Source organism: Oryctolagus cuniculus, chromosome 16, assembly GCF_051225735.1.
Source record: "Oryctolagus cuniculus isolate XC-2025 breed Fujian yellow rabbit chromosome 16, ASM5122573v1, whole genome shotgun sequence".
In the NCBI taxonomy this organism is placed as follows: Eukaryota; Metazoa; Chordata; class Mammalia; order Lagomorpha; family Leporidae; genus Oryctolagus; species Oryctolagus cuniculus.
This window is the reverse complement of record NC_142882.1, coordinates 23,073,680-23,097,644: the sequence shown is the minus strand read 5'-3', so window position 1 is coordinate 23,097,644 and position 23,965 is coordinate 23,073,680. Positions and strand designations below refer to the sequence as shown.

Genomic DNA, 23,965 nt, shown 5'->3' with positions numbered 1-23,965 from the left:
CACCTGTGTGACTGGCAGGTGCCCGCGGGGCACTGGGGGCATGCGTGGTGTCTGAGCCCCACGGGAGACTCCAGCGCCCACCCGGAGAGATTGCACTTCAGGTCTGAGGCAGCCAGAGCTCTGGACGGCTTCGGAGGACGAGAGAAGTGGTTTGGGGAAGACATAGATGGGCCTCCCCACCGGCTGGCGTGCCAGGGTCCCTGGAGCCCAGACAAGTCTGGCCAGCTGTGGCTGGGTGACTGTGGGTAACCTCCCTCCTGTGCAGTGCCTCAATCTCAGCTGGGAATCCGGGCACGTTGTGTTAGCCTGGGTCCTGAGGAGCTGGCCTGGGCACCACAGGGTGTTGGGCAGCAGACTCCGTGGAGTCTCATTGCCGTGTCCCGGTGCAGTCAGTGGAGGGGGCAGGAACGATGGGCTGGCTGGAGACATCGGCGCAGAGAGGGGCCGGTTAGGATGTAGAGCTCAGTTGCCTGGGCCGCAGGCGCTCTTCGGCTATTGTCCAGCGCAGACAGACAAACCTGTGGCACCCGCGATTGCCTGAGGCCCGACCCACGCGAGGCCGTGATCCACTCGGGTCCAAGATGGCACCAAGGACAAGGAGTGGGTCCTGTGGTTTCAGAGCGTGCCTCCGAGAAACTGGAGCTGGCAGCCACGGCCACCGGCTGCTGGAGCCCGGGGCCAGCTCCCCTGGCTGCCGATGTGCACCCAGGCTGTGTCACCAGCTGGGTGCTTGGTGGGCCTGCAGCCTTTGGCTGGGGCAGCTAGCCCGGCCCAAGGGCCCACGGAGGGAGGTGGGCAGGTGGATGGTGGGGCGAGCCGCAGCAGCAAGAGTTGGAGGTGAAACTGTACCTACAGCTCAGTGGCACATTTTTGCACGCTATGAAATAAACCGTCCGCCTGTCCATCCGTCCAACACCCCCTTTCTTCCTCCCAAAAAAGAGGACAAAAAAAAAAAAAGAGAGAGAAAGAGAGAGAGAAACACCTCCCCCCACACACAGAGACCAAATGGAGACCTTCCACCCCCACCCCCTGCCCGGAGTGGCGAGGACCCCACCGGCCCTGCACCTTCCAGCGGGAGCTCCCGCCCAGCGCTCCGGAGTGGCCGCGCAGGGGAGCTTGTGTCTGTGTGGGATGTGCCTTCATACGTCACTCTATTTATGTTGTTCGCAGCCCAACGGTAGCAGCCAGGGCAAAGTCCCGGGGTCATTTTTGCTACCGCCGCCGCCTCCAGTGGCCAGACCTGTGCCCCTTCCTATGCCTGATTCCAAATCCACCAGCACTGCCCCAGACGGCGCCGCCTTGACTCCTCCGTCGCCTTGTAAGTGGACGATGAAACCGAACCGCCACGCTCGGCCTGGCCTCCCCCGCCCCCCACCCCAGCCCCGGCCACCAGCCACACAAGTCTCCATGCAAAAAAAAAAAAAAAATCACCCCCCCACTCCTGCCACAGACCCCTCCCTACCCCCGCCCCCCAAAACCAGCTCAGCCTCCTGGGCCTCACACAGCGGCCAGCGCCCCACCTGCCCCCTGCCCGCTGCTCCCAGCAGGGCTGCCCCCCCACCGCCCCACCAGGCCCCTCTGGGGGACGGGAGGAGGGAGAGCACAGTGTGGGGGCGCCAGGCCCCCCCCTCTCTGGGGGTGCTGGCACAGGGGGGAGGGGCGGGGAGGCACAGCCATATCATCTTCATTTTTTTTTTGGTTTTGGTTTTTTTGATTTTTTTTTTATTGTTTTGTTGTTCCCTCTCCCCCCCACCCCCCACCCCAACACACACACCAGGCCAATTCAGTGTAACCACAAGGCGACGCCACCACCATCCCCTTTTTGCCTTGGCCCCCACTTCACCTCTGTTCCCAGGCTCTGGGGCCTCCAAGACGCAGCAGGCCAGCCCCCCACCCCGACCCGCCTCAGTCACACATCGGTTTCTCCTTGTTTCTCTCTCTTTTTTTTTTTTTTTTAACCTTTTCCCCATACTTTTCCCTCCCCTTCTTCTCCCAGGTTGAATGCTCCAAAGACACAGGAGGGCTCTGGGCCTCTGCTTTCTTCATCTCTCTCTCTCTCTCTCTCTCTCTCTCTCTCTCCTTTTTTTTTTTCGTTCAAACCAATGACAAGTTTTATCAAAGGAAAAAGAAAGACAAATCTGAATGCAGAGGCCCCAGGTAGACCCCGATGTGACGGACAGGAGAGGTCGAGGGTCAAGGACGTGTGCTCTCTGGGGGTGGGGTGGGGGGCCCGGACAGCGCTCTGGGGGGCTGGGAGGGCCCCAGGCCTGGTGTGCAGCAGGGCGGGTGGGCAGGCAGGTGGCCCATCTCAACCCCGTTCTCGTCCGTGCGCTCTCTTGCTCTCTTGCTCTTTCTCGTTCTCTCTCGCTCTCCCCCCACTCCTCCTCCCTCATGGTTTCAGTTCTTTTGCACTCTTCATGCCATCGTCCCACCTGCATCTGCCATAAGACTCAAGGTCATGGTCATGGTCACTGAAGTGGGCAGGGGAGGGGAGGGGAGGGGCTGCGGGCAGTAGGGAGGGGCTTCTGGAAAAAGAAGAAGCTGCTGGGCACAGGGTTCCCTGGGTAGGTCCGGTGTGGGACAAGAGGTGGGCCTCTCAGATGCCCGTGACACGCCCTTGTCCCCTCTGGGTGGGGGGCATCTTTCCTGCAGGGTGCCGGGTTGGGGGGGAGGGGGGAGGGCTCTTCGTCTATCAGGGTACCAGCCAGGCAACCGGAGAAAAGCTGGGGTGTTTGGTTCACTTGTTCCCTTGGGCCCTGGGTCTCCAGCCTCCTCCTCTGTGGCCTTGGCCCGTCCCAGGTTTCTGGGACCCAGTGTATCAGTCCAAGGAAGAGAATGTCACAGGTCACGGATCTAAACCTTGCCACCTCCTGGGCCCAGCTCTGACCCCTCCGTCAGGCTCTGTGAACTTCCCCCTGCCTGCTACCTGCCTGGGTTGGGGGTGGCTGAGGCTGGGAGGGAGTGGGGGGTGCCTGTGTGCTCCCCATCAGGGAGTGGATGAGAGTGTGCAGGGCGTGGAGCCTGGCCCGCCCTCCTCGAACCCGCCTGAACCCCCCCCCCGGGGGAGGGGCGCACAATCTAACCCAGTCTCTCCCTCTCTCAGCAGCCCCAAAGGGCAGTGCCCAGGCGGGCCCCACGTCCTGATGGGGTCTCTCCCTCTCTCCCCTGCTCTCCACAGCATTCGCAACGACAGGCGCCTCCTCTGCCAACCGGTTTGTCAGCATCGGACCCCGGGACGGCAACTTTCTGAATATCCCACAGCAGTCTCAGGTGGGACACCTGCCGCGGTCAGGGGGTGGGCTGGGGGTGGGGACAGCCAGGAGCAGGCGGGGCTGGGTGCGTTTTGTTGGGAGGGAGACCCAGCTGAGCCTGCCTCCCCCGGGCCACCCCCAGGCTCCCTGGCTGATCAGCTCTGACAGCACAGCCCAGGGGACAGCGGCCAAGGACCTAGGACCAAGTTGCTCCGGGCCAGGCCTGGTGGAAGCAAAGATGGAAGCTTGAGCCCCTTGTAGGAGGAAGACCCCATCTGCCTTTTCCCTTTCCCTCCGCCCCTTGAGCGCCGGCTGGAAGCCCCAGCCCGGCCCTCCCTCTTCCTGGCTTTGGGTGGGCTGGGCAGGGAGTGGAGGAGGGACAGAGGGGCCTGGTGGGCTGTGTGCCCAGAGGCTCTGGAGCCCTTGGGCAAGGCAAGGCAGGGCTGGCTGCAGCCCCGGGGAGGCCCCTCCCCGAGCCCCGGGCTGAGTCCTGCTAGAGAGAAGGCCAGACTGCTGGAGCCCCCCGCCCCCCTCCCCGCACCCCTAAGCCCCACTCCCATTCCCCACTGGAGTTACCCCAGCTTCTCCGGAGGACACAACCTACCCTCAGTCCTGCTGGAGGTCCCAGGATGGGGCCCCGGCTGTGTACATGTGGGGTCCCCTAATTGCCTGTCCCCCTGAGAGCAGCCCGCACGGCCAGGGGTCCTCAGATGGTGCTGGGAGGACCCTGCCTTGTCCATAGCGTGGGCCTTTGGAAAAGAACGCAAAAGTCTTTTCTCTTGCACGGCTTCATGAAAACACCCCCTCTGGAAGCTTCCTTGGCCCTGGGAAATCGGTCTTGTTCACGCTCTCTGAGGCCCCCATCCAGAGAAAGTTGGTGGATGAAATTTTCGTGTGTGTGTGGTTTGAGGGTTTTTCTTTTTCTTTCTTTCCTTTCCTTTCCTCAAAAACACACACACACACACATACCAAAAAAAAAAAAAAAAAAAAAAAAAAAAAAAAAGGAAAGAAAGAAAGAAAAAGAAAAAGCCAAAAAACTTTGTCAGACTTCAAACTCCAGAGCTCTCTAGCGGCAAGGCAGGGAGGGGAAGCGAACTTCAGCCCCCTCCAGCCTTCCACCCCCTTTCCCCAGAGTCACGTCTGACCCGTCTGGTTTCCAGGAGCAACCAGACATGATGTAACACCCAGATGAACTTGAACTTGGGGGTGTTGAGAAGAAAAACAATGGCTCCGAGCAGGGGCTGGAGCCACCCCCTCCGCTCTGTGCCAGGGAGGCAGAGAGCTCTGCTGGCAGTGGGCGGGAGGGGGTACCAGAGGAGGGGACAGCAGGCGGCCGCCCCTCCTGGCTCTGGGCTGGCACCGGCAGCGGGCTCCACTGCTCCCTCCCTTCCTCCCTCCCTCCCTCCCTTCCTCCCTCCGGGGCCTCCACGGCTGCTGGGGCCTGAGGCTCTCTGGCTGCAGAGTCTTCCCGTTCACCTCCTTCTCTCCCGCCCCCCCCCACTCACTTTTTACTTGGATGTTTTGGGGCCAAGTCAGAGTTTGAGGCAAGTTGGGGAAACAGCTTCTCACCTCCACTGTGTCCCTCCCCACCCCCCAGTCTAGGGCAGGGGGCCCAGGTGGGCAAGAGGAGTGCAGGCCCAGGTCCAGGTCCCCAAAGCAGGCAGGTGTGTCTGGGGCCCGGGGCTGGGGGGAGCCCTCAGGCCTGGGGGGGCAGGCGGACGCGGTGCGGGCACAGGGCTACAGTCGGGGGGTGGTTTCCACAGTAACCAGTGACTTTAGCTGATCTCTCCAGCGCCAGATGGAGAGAGAACAATAGAATGAGGGAAGAAAAGAGAATTTTAGCAATTTTGTCTTTCCCTGGGTAGCGCTTTTTTACTTAGTTTTAATCAGGAGGCGGGGAGGAAGGGGTGAGCAAAAAAAAAAAGGCAGCTCCAGGCTTGGCAGCAGATCCCATTCCCGGGACCCGAGGCGGGTGCCAGGGAGCCCCCTCGAAGCTGCCTTTGTCCCTGGGGTCTTCCTCTCCTGGGGGGGGCAGCCCACCCCCCTCTACAAGCTGGCGCAGTCCCCACACCCGGCAGCTCAGAGGACCCTGAAGGGGCAGGCTTGGGGCCCTGCCATGATTTGTCCTGGTCACAGCCAAAGCCATAGCCTCCCCCCACACCTGTGGGAGCCATGGTGCAAGGCTCCCCTGTAGTCTCCCCTAAGGTAGCAAGTCACAGAAAACCCCAAGGCCCGATTTTGGGGGAGGGCGGGGGCGCCTCACCCAGGCCGGCTCCTGGCCTGGCCATGCCCCCCAAGTAGATCCAGCCGCCCCGGCCCTTTCCCCCTGTTCTGTGAAGCCTTGGGCCTGGCTCTCCGGCTGCCCTTTGTCAGTGGCTGAGATTGGGTCCCGTGGCAGGTGCTGGAGGGGACCGCACAGAGCGAGGGCAGGTCTGGCGGGTGGCCCTTGTCCCGTTGTGGGGTAGGCCATAGAGCTTTTTTCTGTGGCAGTTCCAGATCCCCCACCACCACCGCGGTCCAGAGTGGCGGCCACCTGCCACACCCGACCAAATTTAAGTCAAACTGACAACAGAAAAACGGAGTCCGCCCGTCACCCTACTCGGCTTCCAGGGTCTTGGAAGCCACTGGGGGACTAGCAGCAGCCCTGGACAGACAGACAGACAGACAGAGCGCGTGGCCACCATCGCAGCAAAGTCCCCAGGGATCCAGGCCCCTGCCCATTCTCCAACTCAGCACCCCCGCCACACAGCGGGGCCAGAGTGGGGCAGGTCCCGCCTGCAGACATAAACTGATGGACAGTGTTTTAAAGATGGGAAATTTTCCGGTTTCTCAGGACACTGTGTGGCTGTAGCCACCTCAGGCCCCACCCCAGCGCCAACAGCCCTGGTGGCAGCCCTGGGTCGCCCCCAGGCACGGCCTCCGGCTTCGGTTAGCAGCTGTGGATTCCTCACTGTCAGCTTGAGCTTGAGTTCTGCTTCTGTCCTGGGAGGGCTGTGTGGCCTCTGGCAGGTCACCCACCCTCTCAGAGCCTGGTTTCTGTGTGGCCTGGGGGCAAGGGAGGAATGAGTCAGTACCTGCGCCATGCTATATGGAAGTCAGCCTCCAACTCAGGGCCAGGGAGAGGTCTCCATTGCGTCCTCAGGGGCAGCGCTAGGTGCACCTGCTTGGAGAAGCCACCCCCCCCACACACCCTTTGGCCACAAGGTGGGGCAGGAGCCAAACAGCCCAGCCCCTCTCCCTCTGCCCTGGGTATGCGCTCCCAGACAAAGCCCTGTCTGTGGGAAGGTGGTGCCCCCTGCTGGCGTTCTGGGAGAAGACAGAGACACACACCCCGGGGAACCTGCGGTTCTTCCCGGGCGTCTGGTGCGCCTAGGGTAGATTGCAGGAGGTGGGCTCCGGCCCCTCCCCCAAGCCTGGCGCTGCTAGGGACTGAAGCCATGTGGTTGCCCCCTCCACCTCCCCATCCTCCCCCCCGTCTTTCAGCCTGTGGGACTTTGGCGGGGTGCACAGACGGGAATTTCTGCCTTTAATCCAAAGAGACAGAAAGAAAACGTAGCAAGAAGCTAGGCCAGCCCCCCCCGCCCGCCACTCCCTAAACGCTTCTGGGTACAAAGGCCCCAGCCTGGCATTCTCCCCACCCTCCAGGACCCGCACAAAAACCCAAACAGTCGGAGACACGGCCAGGACCCAGGGCTGTGCCAGCGACAGCCACGGGGGTCCCACCCGCTGGGCACAGTGCCCACGGGAAGGCCAGCTGGACCCTAACACGGGGAGGGTGGGCAGGGTCGGGAGAATTCCCATAGGAGGGGGGGTGCGCTTCCTCCTCCTGGAGCGCCCTGGACCTTGAGGGGGCCGGCGGGAGTGGGTGGAGCCTGCCTGGGCTGTTCTCAATATTGCCTTTTTTTTTTCCCCTTCCTTTTGATCTCGTTGTAGTCCTGGTTCCTCTGATAAGATCGATTTAAAAAAAAAAAAAGAAACAACAAAATGAAGAGGTTCCTCAAAAGGGGGGGAGAAGAAATTTTGAGACATGGAAAAAAAAAATCCCCCACAGCCCAGCCCAGCCCAGCCCCACCGAAAAGCAAAAATTAAAGAGTCGTCAGCCACTCAGCCCTTCTCTCCTCCAGCCCGGGGACGCCCGCGGGCCCCAGAAGCAGCCCCAGTCCTCGGAGAGCCCTCGGAAGGATCTCGGCGGAGCTGTGCACCAACAGCCGAGCAGAGAGAAACACGCGAACGGGACTCTGCCCGCAGCGGACAGGAAGCGAGGATGCGGCGGCACTGCCTCCCCGCCCCCGCCCCGGCCCTCCGGGGACGGAGCCCAATCCCCCAGCCCCAACAAAGCAACCAGCACACAGTTCTGCAGGGGCCCGGCCCCCGCCCCCGCCCTTCCTAGGGGGACCCCTCCCCAGCACACGCCCTCTGCTCGGCCGGAGCTCCCCCAGGGAGTCCGGAGGACCAGCTCCTAAGGATGATGGGGTGTAGACCCGTGGGCTCGCCCCCCGACCCCAACTCCCCAGACTCCGCCCCTCCAACCCCACCCCCTTTCCCGGCCTGGGCTCCGGCCCTTTCTTGACACCAGGTGCTGATCCAGGCTGGGAGGCGCCCGGGTGGGCAAGGGCGCCCCCTGGAGCTGGCTATATGAGCCCAGAGGCGAGGGGTGGTCCTGCCACCCCGCTCTGAGCCCAAGGGCGGTTCCCGGGGCTCTCCGTAGAGTCCATGGGAGAAAGAATGTTCTCCACGGCCCGGCCCAGCCTGGGACAGCCCCCCCCCCACCTCCGCTGCCACGAGCGAGGAGGGGGAGTAGGGCCCCGGGTCGCCTCCCACCCCACCCCAGCCTTGCATGTAGGTGCCCTCGCTCCGCCCCCATCGGCCCGTGCCCCTCACGCTGACAGCCCTGCGGGGGCCGGGCCCGGGAGCGGAGCCGAAAGGGGACCCCCCCACACACCCGGAGCGGAGCGAGGAGAACCAGGCAGCCGCTGCGGTGGGCGGAGCCGCCACCTGGGCTTAGGTAGGCGTCCTGCGCGCCGACTTTTCAGTTCCTATGGAGGGTGTTGGGTGTCGTCCTTTGCAAAAAGTGGTTTTTTTTTTCTTCTTTTTGGAGCTTTCCGTCCCCTCCCCACCTTCTCCCGCACCCCCACCCCACCCCCCACATAGCCAGCGCTCTCTGGATTTTAGCTGTAACGTCTTCGCATTGAGGGGTGGGCAGTCAGCATCCGGGTGTTGCGCGCTGTTGCAGTTGGGGATTCTTCCATCTGAGCAACTTGGGAACAATTTGCAAACACACCACAGGAAGTAGCTCTCCCCCTAGCCCTTCCTCCCCCCCCCCCAAGGGATGGGGGCCTGTTCAGAGGGTCTTGAGAAGCCCCCCTGGGAGGGAGGGGAGCAGGAGCACGCCCAGCGCCCTCCGGGTGTGGTTGGCCCCTCCGGCTTGTCTGTGCCTTACTCTCTCCTATGCGTCCCTCCAGTCCCCTTCCTGGTCCGGTCGGTCTCTCTCTCTCTCTCTCTCTCTCTCTCTCTCTCTCTCTCTCCACTCTATGAAAACATAAAGCACAGGTCAGGGTCCCTCTGGAAGTCAATCCAACATTGCACCACGTAGGGGTGGGCTGTGGGCTTTATTTATTGTGAATCTAGCTTGTGATGCTGCGGCTCCGAGCAGGGGGCGGGAGGGGAGGGCGGCCCTAACCTGGGGGCCAAAGGGCCAGGGGTGGGTGCCTCCACCCCACCTGCAAGCCACGAGGTGGCTGGCCCCAGGGGTGACTTCTGATGGAAGTGGAGCGAAGCCCTCCACCAGCCCTCCTGGGCAGCGCCACAGCGCTGAGGGGGACCCCAGAACTAAGGGGCAGGGGGGGCGGATCCTTCGGGAGCCTCCCCGGGGTGGGGGTGTGGGGGGTGGGCCGGGTGGGCCGGGCGTGACTGCACGGTCAGAGTGCAATGATTTTTCAGTTGGGTTGTGGCTAAACAGGGTCAGAGCTGAGAGCGAAGCGGAGGGCTCTCCTGCCCGGCCGTGCGCGCGCGTGCGCGCGGGCCCGTGCCCCTTCCCTCCAAGATAATTGGAGCCCCCCGGGGCGCCGCGAGCCTGCGGGGAGCCGGGGTGTGCGGGGCACCCGCCCGAGCGAGGTCGGAAGCTGCAGGCCAGCTGGGCCCGGGCTGGAGCGCGCCCGGCGGGGGCCGCCCGGAAGGGCTGGGGTGGGGGGCGTGGGCCGCCCCCTTTCCCGAGTGTCGTTGAGGGGGCAGCGAGGGCACCCGACGTGGGGACGTTTTAGGAGAGGGGAAAAAAACCCACAAAAATATATATGGGGGAAATGGACTTTTTGTTTTCATTGAATCAAGTGCAATGTGTCAGAGAGTTTTCCTATCTTTGTATGTTAAGAGATTAAGAAAAAAGAAAAAAAAAACATTCTATTTTTGTTGTAACGTCCTCGCGGCTCTGGGGACGCTAAAAGAACTAGGCCTGTCCCCCGCCCTGCGTGGGGACAACGAAAGCTGAGTGTTTCTTCCTTTTATTATTTTTTTTTGTTCGTTTTCACTTTTTTTTAAAGTCGTTTTCTTGCGTTGACGAGAATGATCTGGGGTTTTTATTTGTTTCGTCGTTTCGTTCTCAGTTTCGGTGGGAGGGCTGAAGGAAACATTCAACATTTCAGAGTTACAAAAAAAATTTTTTTAAAACCACCTCGACATATTAAAAACCACCACAGATCAAAAAAAAAAAAAAGGAAAAGGACGAGAGAAAAATTATTTTTAAAATAATTAAACATAAAAAACCCTGGTGCTTAACATTATAAAAGTACGTTTTAAAAAAACCCACAAACTATTATACATAAGTTTATGAATCAAATATCCTGCACTTGTTAGGAACACGCATATCCCTTCTTTGTTGAGTTTAACGGAACGGGACAGCGGCAAGCGCCCGGCGGCTGGGGCTGCTCCGGCCGCGGGTCTCCCCGGGGCGCCCCCTCCCCAGGGCCCAGCGCCCCCTCCTCGCCCCCTCCCCGCCCGGGCACAGGGGCGCGGCGGGGGGTCCCGGCCCCTCCCCCCCGCAGAGGTCAATGCCAACGAACAAACGTCCCCCCCTCCCCGCCCCCGAGCGCCCTTCTTTGAGCCAGACGCCAACTTGACCGTCACCAGCATTCCCAGGAGCGCGCTAGCAAGTTGGTCCTTTCCCCTCCCCCCAGCTCCCCCGTCCCCGGCGCCCCCCACCAACAACACTCAACAGCATCCCTCCAGTCCCCGGCGCCCTCCGGGGGGCACGGGGGAAGGCTCCACGCTCCGGGACAGGCCCGCGCCCGCACGCACGCACGCACACAGCCCCGCCCCACCCTCCGCGACCAGCCCCGTCGACTGCCTTACACACCCGCCCCCCGCGCTGGCCGGCCGACCTAGTGCCTTGTTCTCACCCCCGTGCTGGCGGAGCGGACGCTGCGCTCTGGGTCCCAGAGGGGCCGGGTGGCTCAGACGACACCCACCACACACACACACACACTCTCCCCCACTCGAACCCCGACCGTGCTGAACGGACAGCCCCCCATCCTCCAAACCTACACACACACACACACACACACACACACACACACACGAGAGAAAAAAGGAGCAATAAAGGTCACAACTTTCGTCCCCTGATCGACAGCCCGAGGGGCTCCTCAGCCCCGCCTCTGCTCCCCCACCCCCTCCCCACCCTCGGGGCGCCCCCCACCCCACCCCAGCAAGCCAGCCTGGGCCAGCCCCGCCTCGGCCTCTCCCGGGAGATCCGTGCGCCCGACCAACACCAGCATCGCGGACCGCAAAGGCCGCCCGTCCCGTCAAACAAGTTTCTTCTTAGGCTAAGAAACGCAGTATATACGAGTATCTCTATATATAGTACTAATGGATTTGGTGTGCTTCCCCTTAGCGCCCCCGTCCCTGGCTCCTCCTCCTTCAGCCTGGTCTCCCCTCTCTATCTCTCTCTCTCTCTCTCTCTCTCTCTGCCTTCCACCCCCTGCCGCCCCCAGTCCCCCCGTCTCTGCACTGAGATACATAAGAAACAAGGGTAGTTTACTGTCTGTTTTGTTTTCTGGGTTTCAGTGTCCTAGCGGAATGCAAGTAGGCAGCCAGCCCGTCTGTCCCCGCCCCGCCCCGCCCCGCCCCGCCCCGTCACTGCGCTACGGTTATACCATCTTTGCCTGACTCTCCGGCTTCTCCATTGAATGGCTAATGTGTATGTGAAATAAAGAAATAAAGACAAACAAAAGCAACAGCGCCTGAGCCTTCGCTGACGCCGTCGGGACCGGGAGTCCGGGGCAGGGGCCGGGGCCGGGGGCGGCGGGGTGGGTCTCCCCGTGCCCAGCGCGCTCTCCACACGCGCGCAGCAAGACGCCGTCCAGGGCTGGGGTGGGGGGCGTGTGTCTCCCGGGACTCCGCGAGGGGGCGCCAACGACAAGAGCGACGACTCCCCGGCCCTGCCTCTCCCCCCAGTGGACTCCCAGCTCGGGGGCAATGGGTCCGATGACCGCTCGTTGTTGGTTCCTGGACCTTGGCGAAGGGGACACGGGCAAGGCCACTTCCAGCGGGCAGTGCGTGGTTTTGTTTTTGCTTTTTTTTTTTAAATGTCTTCAGGGTCCCCTTCCAGAACCCCCCCTCCCCAGGGTCTCCCTATCCGGCACGTCCTCACCGGCCCCTTCTCTCTTTGAGGGTGTTTATTCCTGAGCGATGGCCGTGGGCCGAGTCCCCCAGTGCCCGCCGACTCAGAGGCGCCGCCGCCGCTGCCGTGCGGGGTCACCGCACCTCCGGGCTCAAAGCCGCTTGCTCCATCTTGATGGGTCGGGCCGCCGCCCCGGGGCTGCCGTCGAGGTCAGCCGTGGGCGCGGGCTGCGAGCGCGCAGCTGCCTGGGCGGCTCTGCGTCCGGAGCCCCGGCGGGCGCCGTCGTCCACGCTTCGATGCGCAGCCCGTTTGCGGGGCCCGGGCGGGGCGGGAGCCGCGGCCAGCGAGGTCGCCTGGTCCCGCAGCAGCCGCACCAGGAAGCCGATGTATTTCATGGCGAGGCGCAGCACCTCGTTTTTGCTCAGCTTCCGGTCGGGCGGGTGAGTCGGCAGCAGTTTCCTGAGCTCGGCGAAGGCGCCGTTAACGTTCTGCTGCCGCCAGCGCTCGCGGCTGTTGGTGAACACACGCCGGGCCATCTTCTGGGGCTGCTGCCCTGCGGACAGACACGGGCGGGGTTGGCCCCGTGGGGATCAGGCAGGGGGACCCGGAGGGCACCTCTCCTCCTGCGCTCAGCGAGCAGGCACCTTCCTGGGGCCCGCTAACCCCCCCCCCCCCGGGCGGTGGGCTGGGGCTTACTCCACCTGCGGGATCCACGTGGGTTCCCATGAACCCCAGACATGACACACCCACTCTTTGGACCCCAGTGGCCTGCCCACAGCTCTGGCCGGTGGCCCAGCATCACTAGGGGACCGCTGTGTGTGCTGCGGTTGTCACCTTGAGTGTGCCCCAGTGTGTGGCTGTGGCTGACTGTGACCTTGGCTGTATGGTTGTGGCTGGTGGTGCGGTGGCCTCCCATGTGACATCAGCGGTGCATTGAAACCTGTCCCATTTTTTTTTTTTTTTTGGTGGCTCCTGAGCCCACTGGTGCCATGCTGTTTCATATTTTGTTCCCAGGGGAAAGGTTTGCCTCATGTTGGGTGGCAGTGGGCTGCACAGGACTGGCTAGGGGGAGGGGTGTGGCTTGCACCTGGGTGTAACCTCCCTCTGTGGGCGGGCTGTCCTCTGTCCAGCACCCACGTGGGCTCCAGTGCGGAGGCGGCCACTACTCCTTGGGTACACCCGCAAGCGGACACGCAACCCACGCAAACCCACACTCACCGTCAGCGAGGTCCAGCTCACAGTGGCTCGGTCTCCGCTTGAGCCGACTGTTCCGGAAAAGAGCAAAAGGTCCTGCCGGCCCAATGTAGACACTGGAAGGCAGTCCCAGGTCACTAGTGCCTTGTGCGGGCGCGACCCTGGTCCCCAAGTCCCGCCCAGCCCCCCGGCTGCCCCCACTGACCTGTTGAGGAAGGGGTGAGGGTGATAGTGCAGGGCCAGGGTGGGAGGGGCTGTTCCCAGGGGAGAGAGCTGCAGCAGTGGCAGTGGCAGGGTGCTGAGTTCCGCGGGGGGCATGGCTGTCCCCGGGGGCCTGGTGTGACCCAGGCTGATCACCGGCACACCAGGGGGCAGCCTAGGGGGCGAGGAGCCTCGGCGGCCCACGTCCTCCGCCCGCGGGTGCCCAGGCGAGGTAGACTTGGGGGACACGACGGGCGCTGGGCTGGGGGCACACACCAGTTCTGCCTTCTCAGTCATGGTGGGCCCCACCTCTGCCTGGGCCTGGGGCGGGCACATGGACCCCGGGGCGGGGTGTGTACCTGCGGGCAGGGAGGGCAGGAAGCCACTGGGAAAAAGGGCCACCCACCACCCACCTGCTTAGCTAGCCCATGGGGAGAGGGCGCCCTCTCTCCTGCAACCCGCAGCAAGCCCCACCATTGATGCCGTGACCTCTGACCTTCCCCTGACTGTACCCCCTGCCCCTCCCCCACAGGGACCCCCCCAACCTCCCGCAGAAAACGACCCCCTTAACCCAGCAGGTAGGACCTCACTGCTCACACCGGGACTCCAGAACCCCATCTCGCCCCCAGCCTCCCTCTGAGTACCCCACTGCCACCCCCACCCCCCATGGTTGTGAACCCCTGCCACCTCTTGGCACCACAGGGCCCGGGGTGTCCCCGTGAGGTTTTTGTGAGACTCCCTGCCCCTGTCTGCCCTCACTGCGTGGGCCCCGTGGGTGAATGCATGCATGCATGCATGAATGAATGAATGAAGGCAGGATCCCCGGTTCAGGATCCTGAACCTTTCAGGTCGGTTCCCCTCTTACCCCAGCGCCGGTCCTGCAGCCTGGTGGGTGCCCCCGCGCTGCTGTCCGGTCAGGCAGAGCTGCAGCCTAGGCCAAGATGCAGCTTCCTGTGGCCTCCTCCTGCTCCCCGGCTGGGCTCTGTGCTCCGGGCCGCCCCGTCGGGGCCCCCACCCCCACCCCTCCACGCCGGCCTCCTCCCGGGCTCCCAGGGGCCCGGGGACGGCGGCGTGGGTCCCCCGCGGAGGGAAAGTGAGCAGCTCCCAGCGGCGGGGCCCGCCCTGTCCCCGCCCCCCTCCGGCGGCCCGGTTTCCTCCCTCTCACCCCGGGCCCAGCGGCCAGAGGATGCTGGGCCGGCGCAGATAAGGGCTTGGTCGCCTGGCCGCGCCTGATAAGGAGCCGGGCTGACCCCGGAGGAAACCGGCGGGCGGGGATCTCCCAGCGCGGGCCTCCCGGCTCCGCCCCCCGGGGCCGGCGTGGGCAGAACTCAGGCCCTCACCCCCTCACTCACGGCCTCACCTTCTGCTCCCCCCCACCCCGGGAGGCCGCGGGGCACAGGCAGGGAGAGACGGACACCCGATGCACGTGGGGGGAAACTGAGGCAGGGTCGCCACAGCCTCCTGGGGGCAGCTGGGGCTGCCCTCTGACTTCGAACAGTGTCCGCGCTGATGGGGGTGGGGTAGGGTCCTTTCCGGCCCCAATGGGGCCTCGTGACCCAGGGGGCCGCCAGCTCTTCCTCCCCCTCCCCCACCTGGTTCCTCTTTTCTGCGGAGCCCCTCCCAGCCTCTCCTCCACCCCCACCCTGCAGTGGGGCACCCGAGGGGGGCCGGTTTGCACAGCCTGGCCCCGGGTCGGGTGTCCAGCCTGGCCAGGTGTCCTGGGCCTGGCGGGCGGGCGGGGGGGGGAGGAATGGAGTGGGAGCTCCGTATGCGTGCCAGGTTTCCATGCCCAAGTCTCACAGGACAGAGTCCCCCGGGGTTCTGGGGCTCTGGCTCGCAGGATCGACACCCTCCCCCACCCCAGCTTGATGGTCTCTTGTGCTCATCACACATCGCTCAGGGCCACTTCATGGGGGGGCAGGCAGACAGAGGTCCTGCAGGGGCCTGATACCCCACCTCCACCACCACCACACACACATAGGAGGGGGTTCTGCCCCAGACACACCACTGACCCTCATCGCCCATGCCCTGCACTGCCATCAGTCAGTCACGTGCCCGGAAATGGGTGGCTGAAGGAACCCAGCAGGCTCCCCGGAAGCCAAGGACCCCCGTAAGGAACCACCCCACTGCTGGTCTCCGGGGTCAGCAGAGCTAAAGTCTCAAGCAGCTGTGTTAACTCTGCCGCTCCTGCAGCTTTGACGCGTTACAAGTGGAGATGCACGTGGCCAAGTCCCCGTCCCGGGCAGGCTTCTCCCATTCACTGGGGGGCTGGAGGCTCCCCCTGGCTGGGTGTCTGGGCAGCCGGGCCCCTGGGCCAGGCGCACCCTCCTCTCCGGGCTGCAGAGCAGGAAGCACCTGGTCTACAGCGGATGCACAGGGCGCCTGGTTCCGGTCCGGCTTCCGCCACTTGCAGTCCGCGGGAGAGCAGGGCCAAAGAAACCAGGCGGCGGCCTGCGGCGGGGGTGGGGAACTACCTCCATCGTGGCTGGCGTGCAGGCTCGGGAGCGCGCGCGGTCAGGGGACCCAGTGGTGGGGAAGAGGGGCAGAAACCCGGTGGGCACGAGCGCTCGGCTGCCGCCTAGTGGCCGCATCGAGAACTACCGGCGCCGGCCCATGAATGGCCGAGTGTCCTGGTATGGATGGATGGATGGATGGACGGACGGACGGACAGACGGATCATCGGCTCCCGGAGCGCCCCCCACCCCAGGGTGGCCCGTAGGCACAGCACCCAACCTCCCCTAGAATAGTAATGACAGATAGCCAGGAGGTGACGTCACTTTATTTATTGGCTCAGTCTACACCGGGCCCCGTGGCGGCCCCGGAGCAAGGTGGGTCCTGGCTGGGGGCCTCTGGACACCGGGTGGGGGCGGCACCCCCAGAAGCTGCAGGCGTGGTCCTCGGGGGGCTGTGGGAATAGCAGCACTGGTCCCCACGTGAACAGGTGCCCTGGTGGGGAGACACTGGGCGTGAGCTTCGGCCCTTGGGTTCCGGCCTGGACGGGCAGCTCACTCCCCAGCATTTGCCTCACCTCCTTAAACCTCTTGCAAGGGAAGGCTTTGAGCCGGGCGGCGCGCTGGGCGGGGTCCTCGGCCGGTTCCTTCCGTTTATTCTGGCACAGCCTGCGTCTCTCCTGCATAGCTTCCCCCGCCGCCTTGCTCCTGTGCGGGAGACAGGGGACCCCCAATCCGGCTCAGCCTCATCCCCCTCCCACCCCAAACCCCACCCCTGGAAGGGGGGCCGGGGCTCTGCCGCTCACCCAGGCCGGGCGCGTGGCCGGGGACCCCAGTTGGCCTCCGGGTTGGCCTGGAAGCGTTTGAGTCCTCGCTGGCGGGAGCTGGGGTTGGCGTCCTCGCGGACGGTGAAGTTTGCCTGCAGCCTGGGCCCGTGGTGGGGGGAGGGGAGGAGGGTGAGGGGCAGCGGCTGCCCCCCGGGGGTGCCCGGACCACCCATGGAGGCCATGGGCCCAAGGGTGGAGTGGGGGGGGGTTCGACCCCTTCATGGCACCGACTTTTTCAAAACTCGATGGCCACGTGCCTGAGAACTCTGCTGCTTTAACGGCAGTCAAGGCAGGCTTCCTGGAGTCCTGGGGGTGAGTGGGGCGGGGGGACAGCACAAGCAAAGGCCCTGGGGTAGACTGGACCCTGGAGTGTGAGCGAGGCGGGAGGGGTCTAGGCAGCGGGCAGTCGCACCCTGGCGAGGGGCTGGGAACGGGGCGGAAGGTGGGGAGAAGGCACGCGTGGCCCCCGGGGGAAGGTGCCTGTGGTCTCCCCGGCCCCTCCCTCGCGCGCGTCCATACTTGGGCTCCACGCTGAGAATGCGCCAGGCGGGGCTGGTTTCCGACAGCCGCTCCCGTTTCACCGGGCACTCCTTCTCCTGGGGGCGGGGTCAGGGGTCAGGGGCTGGCTGCTGGGCCAGGGGGCTTGGCGGGGGGGGGGGGGGGACTCCGGGCGCCCCACCCTCACCCAGCAGCGCATGATGTCCCAGACGGCCGAGGCCGGGGCGTCTGTCTTCACGGCGTTCTTACAGGCGTGGGAGAGCGAGACTCGGAAGCCAGCGTGGAGGAGGGCGGACCTGCGGAGCCGGCGGGGACGTGAGGGGCTGTGTGTGTGAGTGTGTCGGGGAGGGGGGAGGGGAGACGCCCACCCACTCACCGCAGCTGCAGGAGGCTGGGCGTGCTGCAGCGGATCGTGCTGCTCAGCTGGTCCAGCGTGTAGTACAGCGGCACATCCGGGAGCTCCTGCGGGAGGGGAGTGGGCGTGGCTGGGCGCCAGGGGCGGGGGCGCGACAGGCAGGGTGGGAGTGGCTGGGTGCACATGGTAGGCGTGGCCGGGCACACATGGGCATGGCCAGGAAGGGCGTGGCACATATGGGCAGCACTGGGTGGGGCGTGGCGTGGTGGGCGTGGCCGGGTGCCCAAGGGTGGGACAGGGTGTGGCAGGCAGGGTGGGAGTGGCTGGGTGCACATGGGCATGGCCTGGAAGGGCATGGCATGGTAGGCGTGGCCAGGCACACATGGGCGGGACAGGGCGTGGCAGGCATTAACGGGTGCCCATGGGCATGGCCGGGCATGGTGGGCAGGGCCTGGCATGTGGGCGGGGCCGACCCCACCTCGCTCACGACGCTCAGCACACCCCGGATCCGCTCCGAGGTGTGGAAGCGGCTGGGGTTGGCGCTCACGGCCTCCAGGACACGGCCCACGAAGTCCAGGTCGTGGATGGGCTCTGCCCACAAGGGGCCCCCGAGCTGCAGGCCCAAGTAGGGGGCTGTGGGCCGAGCTGGGTGCGTGGCAGGGGGCGCGCCGCCCTCCCCAACCGCCCGGCCCCGCCCTACCTGGTGTCGCTGCCCACAGTGCTCACATTCGGGGGCCACGGGGGGTCCGCAAGCTGCAGAGAACTTGACCCTCCCGAGGCGAAAGGGGTGAAGTGAGACGGGCGAGCCACCCTGCGGCGCCCCCTTCACCTCCCTCCCTGGTGCCCGCGCTCACCGGCCGCCGGGGGCCTCCGCTGCTTTGCCGAGGCGCTGAAGGTAGAAGGCCCCGCACCCCACACACTGGAACACCAGCGCCTGCTTGCTGTGACGGGGCGGGGCGGGGGGTACATGGTGGAGGCGGGTTCCTTCCTCAGGCTGGCTCAGCCACCCCATCCTGCTCGGGAACCCTGGGTGTGGGGGGGGGGAGCCTCGTCCCTCCCAAGCCCCCCCCCCGCTGACCTGGCCGAGGCCTTGACCTTGGCCTGGCCCGTGAACACGCGCACGAACACGCGCACGTAGAAGTCGGCGCTGAGGCTGAGCAGCGGCACCACGTAGCGCTGGTAGCAGTTGGCCCGGAGGTCCAGGCTGTGCAGCACGATGCGCAGGGCCTGGGGACAGCGCGGGGCGGGGTGAGGCCCTCCGTCCCGGGGGAGCCGCAGCGGCCCAGCCTCCAGCCCACCCGGGGCCGCTGCGGCCCAGCAAGTTCCCAGCCTGTGTCTTCAGTGGCTCTGCGGGGGTCGCCGAGTGACGGAGGGGGAGGAGCGGGCAGGCTGGGGGTGCACCCTGGTGGACTGGGGGCCCCTGTGTGGTGAGGACCCACGGCTCTGTGTGCGCAGGAAGTGGGAGCGCTGGGTGGGGCTGCCTAGCCGGGGAAAGAAGGTGGGGGCGGGCTCACAGGGCTCTCTTCCTCGCCCCAAGCCCCTGGCTCGGCAGAGCTGCGGCCACGGCCTGTGCCCATTTTACGGATGCAAAACACTGAGGCTCGGAGGCGCCACCCCTCCCCCAAGCCAAGCTAGGTTCCCGGGCCCTTTCCAAAGGAAAGCAATTCAGCCAGTTTGGAAACGCTGTTCCAGTCCATCCAGAATCCCACCACCAACAACGTAGCCACTTGCTGCAAACTGCCCGCGGGCGCAAGTATCTGGGTTGGATGAAGGAAGCTGAGCAGGCCGGGCGCCCTACCCTTGCCCTTGATCTCCCCGGGGGTGTCCGGGACGGCCCCCTCACCATTTCGTGGCAGGCCCGGCTCTTGAGGGCCATGGCCCCGTACTTGCTGTAGCAGGTCTCGCCGCTGTTCCCGGCCAGCACCGCCATGTCCGTGCAGGTCACGCACAGCAGCCCTGGCGGTGGCGGTGGCAGGGGGAGCGAGAGAGAGAGGGGTGGGGTCGTGAGGCCCGGTGAGCAGCGCATGCGCGCACCTGCTCTGTGCCGTGCCCTGTGCCCCCCGCCCCCCAGTCCTGGGGCCCCCGGCGGCCTCACCTCCTTCACTCACAGCCTGCACGGCGGCGTCCAGGAAGGAGGCGGGGCTGCCGTAGGGGTCCAGGTCAATGACGTCAAACCGCTCTGCCACTTTCTGGTGCTGGTACATCAGCATCCTGGCGGGGAGTGGGATGGGGGCCATGGGGCTGGGTCCTCAGCCTCCCACCCAGGGCCCTGTCCCGTTCCTTCCACGCGCGGGGTGTGCGGCCTGCCCAGGCCCAGGCCTCAGTCTACCCATCTGTAGTAATGGACACTGCTAGTAGCCAGCACCCGACCCCCGCATCTGTGGGTTTACAATGTAGCAGCTATTTGGAGGCTATGGACACTGTAGCTCTCTAAAGACAGGGGGAAAGTCTACACAGGAGGATGAGCCTTTAGAGAGGAGAAGAGAGAGAGGGAGGAGAGAGAGAGAGAGGAGAGAGAGAGAGAGAGAGAGATCTTCCATCCCCTGGTTCACTCCCCAAATGGCCCCAACACCCAGGGCTGTGCCAGGCTCAAGCCAGGAGCCTGGAGCTTCATCTGGGTCTCCCTCGTGGATGGCAGGGGCCCAAGCATTTTTTTGGGGGGCCCTTTACCTGCTGCTCTCCTAGGTGCAACCGCATTCGTAGGGAGCAGGATCAGAAGCAGAGCAGCCAGGATTTGAACCAGCGCTTCTGTAGGATGCAGGTGTCACAGGCCGGGGCTTACTTAACCTGCTGCCCTGCAATGCTGCCACAGTGCGCGTGGCTTCCAGGCAAACATCGCGCTATCACACACGAGGGCCGGTGCTGCTACCCCTCCCACGGGGGTGCTGAGGGGCAGCTCCGCCCACCTGGCACTGTGTCCGTGGTTTCTGAGATGTATTAGTGCATTTGGAGCCGGCCTCTGGCGCAGAGGTAAAGCTGTCACCTGCGATGCTGGCGTCCCCTGTGAGAGCTGGTTCAAGTCCCGGCTGCTCCACTTCCCATCCAGCTCTCTGCTGTGGCCTGGGAAAGCAGTAGAAGATGGCCCAAGTGCTTGGGCCCCTGCACGTACATGGGAGACCCAGAAGAAGCTCCTGGCTCCTGGCTTCGGGTCAGGTTAGCTCTGACCATTGCAGCCATTTGGGGAGTGAACCAGCAGATGGAAGACCTCTCTCTCTCCCTCTCTCTCTCTCTCCCCGTAACTACATCAAAGAAATAAAATAAATATTAAAAAAATAATAAAAGTTAGGCTGTGGTCTCACAGGCTATAGCTGTCAAGTCTCGCAAAGGCCACGGACTGTGACTATCAGCGGTGGTCCCATAAGACTCTGGTCTACAAACATTAGAACCATCTTAGGGGCTGGCACTATGGCACAGTGGGTTAAAGCCCTGGCCTGAAGCGCTGGCATCCGATATGGGCACCGGTTCGAGTCCCGGCTGCTCCACTTCTGATCCAGCTCTCTGCTGTGGCCTAGGAAAGCAGTGGAAGATGGCCCAAGTCCTTGGGCCCCTGTACCCGCGTGGGAGACCTGGAAGAAGCTCCTGGCTCCTGGCTTCAGATCAGCTCAGCTCTGGCCATTGCGGACATTTGGGGAGTGAACCATCTTAGGTCAAATACAGACACTATGACATTTGCACCACACTGCAATTGGTAAAGGCACATTTCTCAGAACGTGCCTCCAGCGGCCGGCGCTGTGGTGCAGTTGGTTATGCGGTGCTGGCATCGAACATCAGAGTGCCCATTGGGTGTCCTGGGCGCCCCATTTCCCATCCAACTCTCTGCTAATGCATCTGCACAAGTGACAGAAGACGGCCGGAGAACTTGGCCCTTGCCACCCACGTGGGAGACAAGGATGGCACTCCTGGCTCCTGGCTTCCCTCTGGTCATAGCCCTGGCTGTTGTGGACATTTGGGGAGTGAACCAGCAGATGGAAGACCTTTCTCTCTCCTCTCCCTTCTCACCACAGCGACCGCTGTAAAACTTTCTCGGTTGACAGACAAGGAGACAGGCTCAGGATCACTGAGCAGAAATGTGGCTGTGTCCAGATGGGTTCCCAGGCGGCCTCACTCTACAGTGTGTGTCCCAGCTGCCAAGCTGTGCTCCCCAGAACCTACCGGGCGTCTGCCTGGCTGGGTTGTACCAGGTGGCCCACATCATTGAGCTGCACATTCCGGCGAATCAGATCCACAGCCCGGGCAGAGGCGTCATTGGCAAGCACCGATTGGAGCCCGGGCACCTCCCGGGCGAAGCGGATAGAGCGCAAGCCGGAAGCGGCAAGGCCCTCGAGTACCCGTAGGCCTCCCTGGAGGAGGAAGCAGAGGGTTTCCTCTCGCATCTGTTACCCCTTCGGTCCTTGCCCAGGCCCCGCGTCCCAGAGCTCTCCCCCTCCAGGAGCCCCCGCCCTTGGTTTCCAGGGCTGCTCCTTGCTCGGCTCAGGGGTCACCTCACAGATCTCCCCCACAGCAGCCGTTCGAGGTTGGTCTCCTGGGGCCAGGTTTTCGCCGTCTTCCTGTTCGGTCTTTTCCTCCTCTCGCTCCGATAAGTCCACAACCACCTTTTGCACATCTTTCTCCCCTGGTACCTTGACTGCACAATCACCCAAAAGCCCCAAATTAGGGGGTCTTCAGCCCCGCACCCCTACCCCCACCCCGAGAAGATGTGAGCAAATATTCCCTGAGAGCACCCTGGGGACAGGCCGGCAGAGAGATCTCTGGGCACGCCCTCTTCCCACCAGCAAGTCTGGGTCTCCACTCACTTTGGATTCCTTTGGCCCCAAGCTGAAGGCGCGCAAACTCGGTGATCACAGCGCACCTGGCGGGAGACGGCGGATCAGCTCATAGCACCCCATCCTCACTGGCCGGCTACGCTCTGCCGGACTGATACCGCCCACCCCGACCCCCTGCTCACGTCAGGTCCCGGTTGAACTCCTGTACGGGGTTGTAGAAGACCTCGTTGGCGCTGGGGAAGGCGATCCTGGCAGCCCCCTCTGCGACTGTTGTTTCCTGGGCCTCAGGGGGGCGCTCTTCTGTGCGGGGCTCGGTGCCGTTCTCCATCGCGGCTGGACTCGGCGGCCCTTGGCGATGCCCCTCCATGAAGCGGGCTCTACAGAGTCTGCGAGCAGAGCGGAGAGTGAAACTCAGCCACAGCACCAATCCTCCCATGGGACATCCGCTGACGCCTCTGCCCGCCACACCTGGTGCACGGAGCTGGAAAAGCACAGAGAGACGCTCAGAGAGCAGCCTTCCGGCGCTGGGGTGGCCCACACATCTACAAAGTAGGGGCTGCGGAGACACTGAGACCTCGGTAGACTCCGTTTTCGGGGGTGGGACGGGGAATGGTTCCTGCCGAGCGAAGCAGAAGCCCTTAAGCGGGCCCGTCCACATTCCGGATCCTTCCTCGCACCGCCTACGCCTTCCTTACCTTCAACTGCGGCGCTGAGAACCGAGTTAATTTCGGTACACGTTCCCCAGGTTAGGACCTGGGCGCCGCCATCTTGGCACGGTGCGAGGGCAAGTCACGTGATCGGAACCAGCCAACCAGCGTTGCCACCTACGGTGGGCGGCAGGGATCAAAATGTTCCGCAGAAAAGGAAGCGCGCTGAAATGTGCTGCGTGGGTGTTCTTAATGACACTGGCTTCCTGGGAGCGAGGAGGTTGTGGCTTAGAAAATGGGCGATAATAGAGCAGCCCGACACCTGTTGCTTGTCTCCAGGGTATTGGGTGCTGTGTACGCTCTGTTGGTAAAAGCTTAGGCTGTGGAATAGGATATAGTGGGTTCGAATCCCAGTGTCCCCGCACGCTCCGGCAAACTTTATACTAAACTCTCTGGCCTCACTTTCCTTAGCTGTTAAATAAGCACCTCCGTTTCCAACGTAGAGCAAAGAGAAAACTACAGAATGTCTGCAAATAAGCCCTGAGAAAGTTTTCACCCGTGTAGGGCGGTAGGGGAGCCATCCCGGTCCCAGCTGCCTGGATTCCTGCTCACTTTGCCACGTGTTCTGCACTCGGCCTAAGTTTTCCACATTTGCAAAACGGGCAGAACATTTAGCGATCGTGATTGGGTCCCGGTGAGAATTAAGCGAGTTAGTGAAGGGCAAATGCTAACGGAACCTGGCACCGTGTGAGCATCGTACAAATTTTAGCTTATTATGGTCGATTTTTTTTTTTTTTTTGGAACCTGGGTTTCAATCCTGGCAGCCGCCACCACTTTCTCGCTCTGTGATCTTGAGCACGGTCCCTCATCTCTCTGCAAGAGCTCATTTCCATGAAGAGAGCCTCAAACAGTGCCTGGCGGAACACACAGCGGTCTTTATTGTTTTCGTTTCGCAAGATACGAAAGGTCAGAAAGGCAGAGTGATTTGTCCGAGGTCGCGCGGCGCCAGGCCGGATTCGAACCAGTTTGCAGATCTGAGGACCCTCGGAGGCGCGCAGGGAGGAGGAGGAGGAGACGGAGCTGGGAAGGAGCGGCGTTCTCGGAGCTCGGCTGGCCACGCCTAGGGGGCGTGGCCGGCGGCGAGTGGGCGGGGCGGCGGCCGCTCCTC

At 63.6% G+C, this 23,965-nt stretch overlaps 3 protein-coding genes across 31 annotated transcripts in view; 1 reads left to right on the top strand and 2 right to left on the bottom strand.

The window, feature by feature from the left end:
• The window catches only part of NFIX (nuclear factor I X), an 85,618-nt gene extending 74,142 nt beyond the window's left edge, over window positions 1-11,476 (top strand). For 6 of the 20 annotated variants that reach the window (XM_051839483.3, XM_089315900.1, XM_070058832.2 and 3 more), the window contains 3 exons: window positions 1,171-1,318; window positions 3,179-3,270; window positions 7,376-11,476. In XM_051839483.3, the coding sequence (XP_051695443.1) occupies window positions 1,171-1,318; window positions 3,179-3,270; window positions 7,376-7,714 (579 nt within the window). In that variant the 3' untranslated portion in view covers window positions 7,715-11,476. Of the gene's footprint in view, window positions 1-1,170; window positions 1,319-3,178; window positions 3,271-7,184 lie in introns of all 20 variants that reach the window. The other 14 variants (XM_070058842.2, XM_070058838.2, XM_089315904.1 and 11 more) reach the window with 4 other exon arrangements.
• LYL1 (LYL1 basic helix-loop-helix family member) lies at window positions 11,111-14,788 on the bottom strand. Of its 2 annotated transcripts, XM_051839494.3 has the most exons (4): window positions 14,123-14,788; window positions 13,262-13,616; window positions 13,081-13,172; window positions 11,111-12,415 (listed from the first exon to the last, which is right to left on the bottom strand). In XM_051839494.3, exons 2-4 carry the CDS (start codon window positions 13,591-13,593, stop codon window positions 11,997-11,999), a joined length of 843 nt encoding a protein of 280 aa, XP_051695454.2. In that variant the 5' UTR covers window positions 13,594-13,616; window positions 14,123-14,788; the 3' UTR covers window positions 11,111-11,996. The 2 variants fall into 2 exon arrangements, with proteins under 2 accessions (XP_051695454.2, XP_089172036.1); XM_089315910.1 differs by lacking the exon at window positions 13,262-13,616 and having other exon boundaries at window positions 14,123-14,781.
• A 1,237-nt stretch (window positions 14,789-16,025) lies between these two features.
• On the bottom strand, window positions 16,026-23,079 carry TRMT1 (tRNA methyltransferase 1). 9 transcript variants are annotated; one of them, XM_089315897.1, is made up of 18 exons: window positions 22,846-23,076; window positions 22,619-22,631; window positions 22,333-22,536; window positions 22,181-22,236; window positions 21,869-22,011; window positions 21,540-21,727; window positions 19,483-19,598; window positions 19,231-19,343; window positions 18,466-18,614; window positions 18,243-18,328; window positions 18,088-18,161; window positions 17,866-18,000; window positions 17,409-17,494; window positions 17,220-17,328; window positions 17,054-17,130; window positions 16,514-16,633; window positions 16,286-16,415; window positions 16,026-16,203 (listed from the first exon to the last, which is right to left on the bottom strand). In XM_089315897.1, exons 3-18 carry the CDS (start codon window positions 22,515-22,517, stop codon window positions 16,048-16,050), a joined length of 1,923 nt encoding a protein of 640 aa, XP_089172023.1. In that variant the 5' UTR covers window positions 22,518-22,536; window positions 22,619-22,631; window positions 22,846-23,076; the 3' UTR covers window positions 16,026-16,047. The 9 variants fall into 9 exon arrangements, with proteins under 9 accessions (XP_089172023.1, XP_089172021.1, XP_069914929.2 ...); XM_089315895.1 differs by having other exon boundaries at window positions 22,619-22,766; window positions 22,846-23,075; XM_070058828.2 differs by having other exon boundaries at window positions 18,088-18,157; window positions 18,242-18,328; window positions 22,619-22,766; window positions 22,846-23,073.
• Between the last annotated feature and the right edge of the window lie 886 nt (window positions 23,080-23,965).